We start from the raw sequence: 12,601 nt of genomic DNA on the forward strand, positions 1-12,601 counted from the left end.
ATATATGCATTTTACATACAATATGATTTGGGAAAGGGAAGCACTAGTAGCTGGGAGGTAGGGAGAAGCTATAAATAGTTTTTAACATAATTAAATTTACATAAAATTATTTAATTTATTTGAGAATTTAGCATCTCAGTATCATGTCTTGTAAATTAGTAGAATTATAGCGTTTTGGAGCTGGCAAGGACTTTTGTGGCATGTGTACACGTAATTTATTTACTCCTCCTCCTTCCCCGACCATTTTACAAACGAGAAAGCTAAAGCCTTGTGAAAGTTATGACTAACTCAATGGCATGAACACCAAATTTCACATACAGAGAAATTCTTGTAAAGTTATTTAGTGAGTATCATTAAAAGGAACACTTATAGAAAAGAATTAGTTTATAATAGAAAGCGTAACATTGATTTAAATTAAATTAAGTCAAGTGAATTGATTGAAAAACCTTATTGGCTAGTTGATATTTTTCATTTTTATTGATTGACTAATTTATATTTAACACTACTTCATTACCTGTGAATGATGTTTTAGAAACAACTTCACTTGGATTTTTCTAGCTTTGTAATTGTGCGCTTTCTTTTTCTCTTTCTAGGAGGATGCCATTAACCTTTTGCTTGGACCTGAGGCACGCAGTGTTTAGTAATTTGTTGATGCTGATCCTTTTTAATAAAGGATTTTGATATCAAACAGCAGCTATTTTCTATACTTTAGATGGACTCTTTGATTTTGGTTAGGCAGAATATTATGTCTATTTTTACTTTACAAATCAATTTTAAGATAAATCAGACAAAAGGGTTATTAGTATATTTTTATGTGATTTAAACTGATTATTGCAGAAATTTTTCTAGGGAAACCCCAGAAGATGATAGCTGAAATTGCCTATCATTTAACTGGCATAGCTACAAAGCAAATTATAAGAAAAATACTCTGGCTTTAAGAACATAACTTGACAATTATCTTTAGATTCCAGGCTTTACTATGTATTAACAAGGTAAAAAAAAAGTCCCAAGGGCTCTGAATGAAGAGTAATTCTTTATCTGGTGTTTACAAAACTCTAATTATTTTCCAAAGTGCTTGAATTAGGATTCTTTCTGAATCATTAAGAATAAATAGTTTGGGCACTTGATTTCTCCACTTACTAGGGATGGGGATTTTCTCCATGGCTACGTTAAACTGTAAGATTATGTGACAGTAGCTTCTCACAAGTTACATTGATTACTTGGCAGAGGCTATTCCAGAGCATGTCAGATGAGCAGATTCCGATTGGTCTCATAATCCTGCTCTGTAACTCATCTAGAACAGAGACAGTTCTGGGCGTTCCCTCAGCCTTCTCAGACTTGAGAATCCAGACTTGGATGGGCAGAGAGGGCTTCCCAGAATAAATCCAGTGCAACCAGTATTGAAGTGGAGAACCCCTGTGAAGTTAGGTTCATTTTGAGGGTGATTCAGAGGATATCTGGGCACAACTTGGCTAGTTCCTTTTTAAGGGAGTCCCAGAATTGACACAACTTTCCAGGAATTATCCAGGATGTGGCAGGCTTAGGGCCTCACAAGCTAACCTCTCTAAAGACCTGAACATCCTGGGCCCCCAAACGAGCTTAGGCCACCAGAACAGGGACAGCAGTGTTTGGGGTTCATGTGTAGAGTTCACGGGAACTTCTGCAAACAACATTGCTTTTTATTCTGTTGAAGTGGAGATGAAAAGATTGGGCACCGGTGACTCAGTAAATTCTCTGAAAAGCTGGGTTCCATGAACATAGACTCAGTGCAGCTTGAGAGCTATTGCTGTCTCCCATTGTGTTCAGTTATTTCAATCTCAAATAATTATTAGCATTCTTTGATTCTTTTGGACTCATCTTTTAAACAAACAGACCACTGACAAAAAGTAGCTTTTGAGCTTTGTTAGGATAAGGCATTTTAAAAAAATCTCTTAAAAATGTAGGCGATGATTTGATTCTGTGTTGTATTATCCTAAAAGCCAGTTTTTCCATGAGTTTGCTCATAAATGAATAAAAGCTTGATGCATTTGGTCCCTTGTCTGGAGAAGTTTTATTGTATTTTTTATGTACTTGATTGTTCTGACCTTTATATTTCTCAATAATTATGATCATTTTGCCCACCAAGGAATACTCTAGTCTAACTGTACTGGTCCATTTCCTTACATCTCTAGCAGTCTCTCCTAAAGGCAGAATGGTAGAAGTATATACTGTAGTGGGGATGGGTGAGGAAGAAGTCTTAGGGACTTCATTTCCCATGATGCTCATGGCCAAGAGAGCATCACTCACTGGGAGAAATTTTTGCACAAGGCGATGGAGTTGGCTGCCTTTCTGTGGCAAGCATTGGGATTGGTGGGGAGTCTTCTCACTAATAACAAACCTGAAAATATATAGGTTGGCCATGCTCCATCCTTTAGGAATTGGATATTTTGGGTAGGGGAATCACAGCTATCACCACTGGAAATGTGGTTGGGAGACAGGCCCTGTGCCAAAGAAACATTGAATTGTGGGAACTCAACTGATATGTGAAATAGGCCACAGTGTGTAGTGGCAAAGATTTCAGCTGCCCGGCTAAATGATGCTCTCTGGAAAGTGTCCGCTTGCACATCCGGAAGCGTGGACTAGACAAGTCAAAAATAAAATCTTACCCGACAATCTGACCATGAAAGACTTTGAGACTGGGTGCCAAACAGGGACAGGTAAAGGAGGGAAGAAAAAGAGCAAGTATTTGATGCTCAATAACAACCTTGCAAAAAGATGTTATTATCCCTATTTTACATTTGTGGAAATTGGGGCAAACATAGGTTAAGTAGCTTGCATATGGCCTCACAGCTGGTAAATTTCTGATTCTGGGTTCCAAACTATCTCCACTGGCACAGATTAAAACCCTTCGTACGTTAGATTATTATGATCTTTGAGAATTTCTGCCCCAGAATTATAAAAATTGCAGCAAACCAAGTATTCACATGATTTTTAAACAGAATCAGAACCTCTAGGAATAAAATCCATTTTAATTTAGCATTCACCCTATATGTGTCCACTATATGTCAGGAAGTGGGGGTAAAAATATAAAACAACATATTTTATACATGAACCCCTGAATTTAAGGACAGTCCAATGGTTATGGTTTAATTGATCACAAAAAGAGACGTAGAGAAGGCTAAACCAAGGGCAAAAGGAGAAAGGGGAAAATGTTGATAAGAACAATAATAGTGGCAGTGTGGAGTTGTAAATAGAGAGTGGGCTCTCCCCACTGCCCCACCTAGCTGCTTGTAATGGAATGCTCTGCATTCCAGTGCCCCCTGCCCCTGCTTTTCACCTCAGGACTCATGGCATTGTTTATCCATACTATTGGTAGGCTAATGGTTGATAAAATCAAGGGCTTGGCCTCCCTTTTGGGGACCCTCTATATCAGAGCTTAAAACTTAACATAGAAGGAAGTTCAAACCTGGGGTGCCATGTTGGATTTTAATGAACTAATGAGTGTAAGAAAGGAAAGACTAACCCTTTCCCTAGGAGGCCAGGCTCTCCTCTCCTGTGAACTGAAGCCAGATGCTTTGGGCCAGAGCTGAGTGGCCCCTAAAGTGAGGGAGATGCTTCAGTGTCCTGGTCTCTGCAGACCCGGCCTTGGTCTTTCAGGCTTTAGTCCAGAGCCCTCATCTGATCTTAGAGGGACCGATTCCAACCAACCTCCTGTGCTTCTTTTTTTCTGGGAGCCCCTAAGCCCTTATTTTTTTGTCCTTTGGAACGAAGCCTGCTCATCACATTGCCGGATGAGTTGTAGGTTCCCAAACTGACAGGGGTCCAGAGGAAACTTGTTCTTCTAGACTTGGAATGGAACAACAATATGTATAAAGATGTCTCTGGAGAAACTATGTTTGTTGGAGAGACAGAGCTGTTTCACACACTTGGCTGACCTGAACCTCTGTGCTGAAGGGAATTCTGGAAGAATTTTGATCTAATCAGGAAAATTTGTTTTCTCAGTGGAGGGTAAAGTTGTGATTTCCAGTTGACTCCAAATCCCTAAGTCCTTGTGAGCTGAGTCTCCCAGCTTCTGGGACATAGAGAAACTAGAGTTTCTTCCTCTGAAAGGGGAAGCTTGATTTTTCCTCTATTTCCCTCTATTTTTCTCTTTCTCTTTCTCCATTTGCTTGGGTTGGGACAAGCCCTTTTCAGGCCTCAGGCAGGCAGAGTGACCTGGGCTAAGACTTGTAAAATGTCCCTTGTTTAACACACATCACTTTGTGTTCCGGAAGTGACTGTGATCTCTAGTCCTACCAGCCGCGGGGGGTAGTCAGGATCCTCCCCGGAGCCCTCAATCGGAAGTACTTGACACTAAGAAAGAGTATCATTTACTGGTGACCTAAACTTAGAGCCATAAAACCCATTAGCCGGCCCATGTGTGCTCAACAAACATTCTGTGGTGAGCATCCACCCACCAGCTATAAATGAGCCTAGAGGACCAGCATCCCCTCAAACCCGTGTCCGCTGCCCTTGCTGGTTCTCCTTGTGGATTCCCCTTCAGCCGTCAGCAACATGAAGGTCTCTCTCTGGGCTCTCCTCTTATTGTCAGCCCTGGTGGCCATCTCCGGGGCGAGAGGCAAGGAGGTCCTGAAGGTCTGTGGGCGAGATTTCATCAGGGCTATTGTCTACACCTGTGGCAGCTCTCGATGGAAGAGGGACCTGCACAATACCTTGGAAGACGGAGGTGAGATGAGGGGGTGCTCTGCTGTTGTTTAGATGGTCAGGGAAGGCTGGCAAGAGTACAGGGCCTTGGGAGCTCTGCCCTCGGAGGCTGGGCATGTTTAGCAAAGGAGACCTGGGAGGGATGAGGGTTCAGACAGAAGTCGGACCCGGGGACAGGGGCCCCGGGTCCCATTTAGACTTGCTGCCCCCAAGGAGAGCTGCCTCAGAGCGGGGGCTGCCATGATGTGGCAGGTGGGCCTCGGGATGCCCATGTGTGGGCTGCATTCATTCCCTTTGTGTGAGGGGTGGACTCGAAGGCTTCCTCGAAGCAGATGGGGTGGAAATGACTGTGTATCTCCAGAGTGGGGGGAGAGTCCTCTGGAAAGGGAGCGAGAGCCTCTGCAGAAGGAGGGCTTCCAGCAGACCCGATCACCAGAGCCGCTGGCCGGCCTTTACGGGGAGAGCGGGCTCCTTACTCCCATTTTACAGATGAGGGAAGTGACTGTTAAGGTAGAGTCAGATAATTTGCCAGGCTGGCAGCCAGTAAATGTCAGAGGCAGGATTTGAACTCACTTCTTGCTAATATGAAACCGTCCAGGATTTGCCATGATTCCCTCTCTAATACAGTCCTATATGGGTATGGTTTTTTCTTTCTTACTGTCACACAGCCGAAGGGGAAAAGCACTTCGAAGAACTGAACGAAAATGGAGCTTCTGAGGACCTCGTGGAGCACAGCCTCTTCTCTGCCGAGTCCGCTGCTCACGAAATCCCCACCCTGAAGCACCGACTCGGGGGCACGGCGCAACAGAAGAGGCACACGGACATGGCGGACCTGGCCGCCTTCTGCTGCCGGACGGGCTGCACCGCCTCAGAACTGAGCAAGCTGTGTTAGGGCCGGCCCCGACTCCGGCCAAAACGAGGGCTTTCAAACCAATAAACAGATGCGCAAGCAAAGAAGTCCGTGCCTTTCCTCTGTGCGCGGCCTTCCGGAAAACGGAAAGCCCGAGCATAAAATCCAGATTTGGTTTCTTCTTCTTAGCTATGGGGTGTGTGTGTGTGTGTGTGTGTGTGTGTGTGTGTGTATGAGTGTGTGTGAGTGTGTATATGTGTGTGTGTATGAGTGTGTGTGAGTGAGTGTGTGTGTGTGTTTGTGTGAGTGTGTGTGTGTGAGTGTGTGTGTGTGTGAGAGTGTGTGTGTGTGTGTGTGTGAGTGTGTGTGTGTGAGTGTGTGTGAGTGAGTGTGTGTGAGTGTGTGTGTGTGAGAGTGTGTGTGTGTGTGAGAGTGTGTGTGTGTGTGAGTGTGTGTGTGTGTGTATGAGTGAGTGTGTGTGTGAGTGTTTGTGTGTGTTTGTTTATCTGTGAGTGTGTGTGTATGAGTGAGTGTGTGTGAGTGTTTGTGTGTGTGTGAGTGTGTGTGAGTGTGAGTGTGTGTGAGAGTGTGTGTGTGTGTGTGTGTGTGTGTGTGTGTGTGAGTGAGTGTGTGTGTGAGTGTTGTCTGAAGCCAGCACTGTAACACAGTGTGTACTTTACAAACATGGAGTTTAAAAAGTGAGCTTTTGGCTATTCCAATGACATGAAAGCTTGGGGTGTGGCTACTTATAGAACTTGTGATCAGTAACAATCTGCAGTAGGAGGGGAAGGCCCTTGGCCGCGGATTATCACAAGATACACGCTTGGTACAAATTCTAAGGCTATTTCCACAGATCTCAAGATTTAAGCCCATGTGACAAAGCAGGGACTTCCAGCTCTGGTGTCAACCACCAGCCAGGCTGAAGGAACCAGGCATGTCTAGCCCAAAGAAGAGGAGAGCCGGAGGGGACAGGGCAGCTGTCTTTCCCTGAGAAGTGGCAATCAGACTCGTGCCACGTGGCCATATTATGGCCACATATCCCAGACTCTCTTTGTTTCGGTCTCTGTCTTTCTCTGTCTCTTATTCTCTCTCTGTCTCTAGATATCTATAGGTATAGATATCTATCTATAGAAATACATACATACACATATATATATATATGTATACATATAGATAGATATAGCACAAACACATGGAAGTCGAGAGAGGGAGGGCATTAGCAGTTCAAAGTATCAAGGAAGGCTTCATGAGTGAGATGGTGCTGGTGCAGTCAATCAATAAGTATTTATATTTATAATATATATGTATATATTATATTTCAGAGGCTATGCAAGAAATTGAGGATTCAAAGACAAAAATGAGAAAATCTTTGGATTCAAGGAGGCTACAAATTCTATCAAGAGGGAACAATTTGTACACATGAAAGGATAACTTGGGAGAGCTGAAGGGACTAGGAAGAGTTTCATGTGGGAGGTGGCAGTTTAAATTTTTTATGCTAATAAAGAGTCTCATTAAATGTTTATTTCAACTTCAAGAGTACAGACCATCCACTCAGTGAAAATTTAAGACAAATTCCAATTTCAATCTCATGAAACCATCACCATTCAATATGAAACTAACATGGACTTCATAAATGTGGGATTCAAAAAAAGCTTATTTTCAATTTCTCTAATGATCTGAAACTTTGTGGGTAGGGATACTGTCTTCATTGGCACAGATTAAAGTCCCCCCCCAATAACTGAATAGTCCCTGTCTTCAAGAACCACAAAATAATAAGAAGAAAAAAGAAAAAGAACAAGGGAGTGTGGAATAGTGAATATAGTTCTGACCTTGGAGCCAAGCAATTCTGGGTTCAGATCTTGTCCTTGACACATATTAGTTATGTATTGACAATGATGATTGTGGGTATGAATGGGTAATTTTTCAAAAGTACTCTTGCAAAACCTCCAATTTTTTCCCTCCTTCCCCCACTCCCTCTCCTAAAGGGTGAAGCATACTTTTTTAAAACTTTTTTTTTCTTGAGGGTTTTTTTTTTTGGGGGGGGGAAATCTATGTTTTCTTTTGCAACATCTAAGGAGGAGGAAGGGAGAAAATCTGGAACTCATAGTTTTAAAAACAAATGTAAAAATGTTTTATATGTAACTAGGAAAATGAAAATATTAAAACGAGAAAAAATTTTGAAAAATTGTCAGAGCAGAGTAATACTTGGTGATGCTAACTACCTGGGTTTTTTTTCAAATTAAAGACTCTTCTAATGTTCTTGTGGAAAATATAGGAGTGGGTCAAATGGAAAAAGGAAGTACAAAAATTCATTGAAGAAAAGAACTCCTTAAAAAGTAGAATTGGCTAAATGGAAAAAGAAGTACAGAATCTCACTGAAGAAAATAATTTTTTAAAAATTAGAATTGAGCAAGTAGAAACTAAGTGATTCCAGGAAACATCAGGAAACAATAAAGTCTGAAGAATGAAAAAGAGATACAGAATCTCACTGAAGAAAATAATTCCTTAAAAATTAGAATTGAGCAAGCAGAAACTAATTGACTCCCAGAAACATCGGGAAACAATAAAGTCTAAAGAATGAAAAAAAATAGGAGAAAATGTGAAATATCTCATCAGAAAAACATCTGACCTAGAAAATAGATTGAGGAAAGATAATTTAAAAATTATTGGACTGCCTGAAAGTCATGGTCAGAAAATGATTTCAATATATTATCAAGAAAATTGCCCTGATATCTTAGATTTAGTTGGTAAGATAGAAGTTTAAAGAAGTCATCAGTCATTTTCAGAAAAAGATCCCAAAATTAGAATTCCCAAAAATATTATAGCCAAATTCCAGAGTTCTCAGATTAAAAAGAAAAAAAAAAAAAACTTCAAGCGACCAGAAACAATTAGAATATCGTGGAGCTATAGTCAGGATCACAGATTTAGCAGCTTCTAAGTTAAAGGGGTAGCGAATCTATCTGGACTATAATATACTGGAAGGCGAAGGAGCTAGGATTATGACCAAGAATTATCTACCCAGCACACTTGAGTGTAATCTTTCCAGGGGAAAGTTGATATTTAATTAAATAGAAGACTCAGGAAAAAACCTGAGCTGAATAGAAAATTTGACAGTCAAATACAAGACTCAAGAAAAGTATAAAAAAGTAAATATGAAAGAGTAATCATGAGGGACTCAGTAAAGTCAAACTGCTTACATTCTTATATAGAAAGATAATGCGTGTAATTGAAAAAACTTTATCATTATTAGGACAATTTAAAAGAGTTTACATAGAGGACATGGGTGTGTATAAATTATGTTGGAATGATCTCAAAAATATGAAGAGGTAAAAAAAAGGGATGCATTGGAAGAAGTGGGAAGGGAAAGGTATAATGGAGAAGTTGTTCTCATATTAAAAAAGGAACTCAAGAAGGAGCTTTTACAATAGAGAGGAAAATGAGGGGGTGATGGGAACTATTTGAACTTTATTCTCATTGGAAAAGGTTAAAAGAGGGAAGAATATAGCCAGTTGTTTATAGAACTGTAACTTACTTAATATGGGAAATAGGAGAAAGGGATAAGAGAAAGGAGAAATAATAAAAGAGAGGGTGGATTAAAGGAGTCAGTGGTTAGAAGCAAAATATCCTTTTGAAGAGGGACAGGAAAAAAGAAAGAGAGAGAGGAAGAGAGAAGAAATGGGATGGAAAGAAACACACAATAATTATTATAACTGAATGTGAATGGTTTGAACTCACTCTTAAAATGGAAGTGGATAGCAGAATGGATTAGAAACCAGAATCCAACTGTAAGTTATTTATAAGAGATACATTTGAAACAGAAAGACACAGAATTAAAATACAGGGTTGGAAGAGAAGCTAATAAGTTTTAGCTAAAGTAAAAGGGGCAGAGGTAAAGGTATCATGATTTTAGAGAAAGCAAAACCAGACCTAATTTAAAGAGATTATCAGGGAAACTAAATTTTACTAAAATGTTCCTATAAGGAACTCCCAGTAAGGAAATGACATGTATCAATGGAGATCACTTCTTGCCCAACGTTTATAAGGTATGAATGAATAGCTTAGGCCAAAAATAATCATGATTTCCTTCAAATAAATTTAATTCAATAAGCCTTTATTAAATGCTTTGGGGTATAGGAAAGTTGAATAACTTGCCCAAATTCATACAGAGATGGAACTTGACCCAGGTATTCCTTCCTTCCAGGCAGGCTTTCTAGCCAGCATACTCTACAACTATGCATACAGACCAAAGCATGCTGGCCCTGAGTTTGAATTCTGCCTCAGGCATTTCTAATCTATGACCCTGGACAAGTAAATTAACTTCTTCTTGCCTCAGTGTCTTCATCTGTCAGATGGAGATAATAATATTAACTACCTTCCTTTTTGGTGAGGATCAAATAAAATATGATTTGTATAGGGCTTCATAAATGAGAACTATTTTCCTTATCATCAGCATATGACATTGTGAAATAATAACCTTTAGCACAGTTCCTGGTATATAGTAGGTGTTCAATAAATGCTTGTTGGCTGGGGAATGTTTTTGTCCTAGCACATGGTAGATATCTAAAAATGCATATTGCATTGAATTAAGTTAAATCAGGTTTTGAATGATTGATTGAGGGGAGAGGAGGGAATCCCTGTCCTTTGTGAAACTGTCTAATAAGGAATGGAATGGAGGGTATTATGGTTCTATATTTCAAGGACAAAAAGCTCTCCTGATCAATCATAGATCCTTAAGCGATATTAAGATTAGTAGCCTTTTCTCAATAGGTGAGAACAGTGTTTGTTAAAAGCTCCCTAAAAGAAAAAAAAAAAACTTGTCAATTTTTTAGATATTACCCAGATTAGGAATTTTGTTTGCTGACACTTCCAAAAGTGTCACAAGTGTGACTTGTGGGTAACAAGTTTCCTAATATGTATTAAAATGCACAGAAGGCAGTTAGTACTGGGGAAAAAATTCTAAGCTCATACTCTGAGGATCTGAGTTTCGAATCTTGATCCTGTTCTTATTACATTCTATGATCTTAGTCTTCACCTCTCTCTCTATATATATTTCCTCATTTATAAAATTAGAGCCTTGGATTTCATAACCCTTACAGCCCTTATAGCTCAATAGCTAGGATTCCAGGTTGTGGGAACCTCACTTTATCGGTGAATGTCTCAGGCACGAGGGTCAGTATCACTCTTCCATAGTTCTAAGAAGAGCGATGGTTGCCAGCAAAGTGTTGAAAGTACCCGGCTCCTTTCCTTCTTTTACTTGGGACCACAAGTAGAATGGCTGAGTGAATAGAGATCTGAGGACAAAGCAAACCACTGGCTTTATGTGCTGCCTTTGACACTGGCTAGATGTATGACTACAAGTGGTATAAGCTTTCAGTGTCCCTAGGCAGCTCTTCAAGACTATAAACCACATGGAGGGCCTATCTGATATTTGCAGAGGGAATTTCTCAGAGATGAAATCAAAGGTTTGCTTTAAATCACACACACACACACACACACACACACACACACACACACACACACACACACACACACAAAACCCTTGAGATCTAATCCAGATGTCAAATTGTCTTTTCAAAATTAACTAAAATTTGTAGAGCTAAATTACGACCCAGATACTTTCCTATTTAATAAAGAAATGAAAATTGGACTTTGCCCATTTGGAAAAATAAAAATGATTTTAAAAGTCGTAGCAGGAGCAAGGATGGAATTAGAATACATAAATTTCTGATTGTATATTTCACTGGAGAGAGCACAGGCCATGAATAAATCCTCAGAGCTATAAATGCAGCTTTCCATTTGTGGAGTTCTTTGTGCTTAGAGCCTATTTTCCTAATACCAACACTTGGCTGCTTTCCTTCGTCTTGTGTGCACAGTGTGCCTTTGACCTTCAACAAATGTCCTCTGGCCTGTCTACCTCTCACCGGAGAGCAACGCCAGAGCATCACTGGGCATAAACAGGGAGCTGAGAGCTCCATAAAACAGATGATCCATATCCTAAGCTACATTAGCCCACAGAATAACAAGCCACTTCAGCGCTGTAAATGTTCAGGCTCAGACATTCAAAACCCACACTGGGTCACTTGGGGTTTTGCGTCATAGGAAGAAAACAGTCTCAGTAAATAAACTCTATTTGTTAAAGTGCCAACAATATGTTTGTTTTAAGTCATTTGGCTTGGAGAAACCAATTTGAGAGCTCATCTGAATGTGGCTTTTTAAGAGTCCCATCCATGCCCAGATAGGTGGTTTTATATGCTGGAAATGTATTTACTACTTAGCGCCATGTATATTTAATGCCGCGGGGCTCACTTTGGTGCCTTACAAAGCCACTTATGGATTCCATTATTGAAGAGCTGCTACCCAACATTCAGAATATTTTGTAAAAGGCACACAGTCCCCGAGAGTTTCCAGTGGCAGCTCGGTGACCACGAGAGTCAGATGCGGGCTGATGGTCACGGGTCTTGCCTCAGCAGTTTCTCCTGTCAGGTGCGTAAGACTACGGTTAGTAAAAGTTGCCCAATTCATTCAGTGGGCAACAGGGAAGCCAGGACCATCGCCAGCACAGCCTGGAGTCACTGTAACATTTGTCTCCAAAATTAATGGTTTCAGCAGCCCCACGCTGGTTGTTTGCTGGTGTACGAGTAGTACACACTATGGTGTACTTCCCCATAATGAAAAGTGGGGTGATGGTTCTTGGAGTCTGGTCAAGAATTAAAGTCATCTGGTTTAAAGAGCTCTTTTCAGTAGGAACTCCAGGCTGTGAAACATACAAAAATATCAATCTCATCAAAGGAAGACTTTTAGAAAGTCAAGCCCCTCCTTCCCACTCTGCACAAGCATCCTCCCAAGACATTGCAAAAAAGAGAGCTTTAAAATGGTTTATTCACTCATTATCTTCTGATACATTACAAAAAAAGAGTGTTAACATGGTTTATTCATTCTTATTTTGTGATAGATTACAAAAAAGAGAGCTTTAACATGGTTTATTCACTCATTATCTTCTGATACATTACAAAAAAAGAGTGTTAACATGGTTTATTCATTCTTATTTTCTGATAGATTACAAAAAAG

The 12,601-nt window shown here is 40.3% G+C and overlaps 2 protein-coding genes across 2 annotated transcripts in view; both read left to right on the forward strand.

The window, feature by feature from the left end:
* Positions 1-2,047, forward strand: part of DNAI4 (dynein axonemal intermediate chain 4) — a 73,531-nt gene extending 71,484 nt beyond the window's left edge. The window contains exon 17 of the mRNA XM_074265692.1: positions 594-2,047. Within this exon, the coding sequence (XP_074121793.1) occupies positions 594-641 (48 nt within the window). The 3' untranslated portion in view covers positions 642-2,047. The remainder of the gene's footprint in view (positions 1-593) is intronic.
* A 2,031-nt stretch (positions 2,048-4,078) lies between these two features.
* Positions 4,079-5,576, forward strand: INSL5 (insulin like 5). Its single transcript, XM_074264606.1, has 2 exons — positions 4,079-4,705; positions 5,352-5,576. Exons 1-2 carry the CDS (start codon positions 4,534-4,536, stop codon positions 5,573-5,575), a joined length of 396 nt encoding a protein of 131 aa, XP_074120707.1. The 5' UTR covers positions 4,079-4,533; the 3' UTR covers position 5,576.
* Positions 5,577-12,601: the final 7,025 nt, after the last annotated feature.

Source organism: Sminthopsis crassicaudata, chromosome 4 (genome assembly GCF_048593235.1).
Source record: "Sminthopsis crassicaudata isolate SCR6 chromosome 4, ASM4859323v1, whole genome shotgun sequence".
Lineage (NCBI taxonomy): Eukaryota > Metazoa > Chordata > Mammalia > Dasyuromorphia > Dasyuridae > Sminthopsis > Sminthopsis crassicaudata.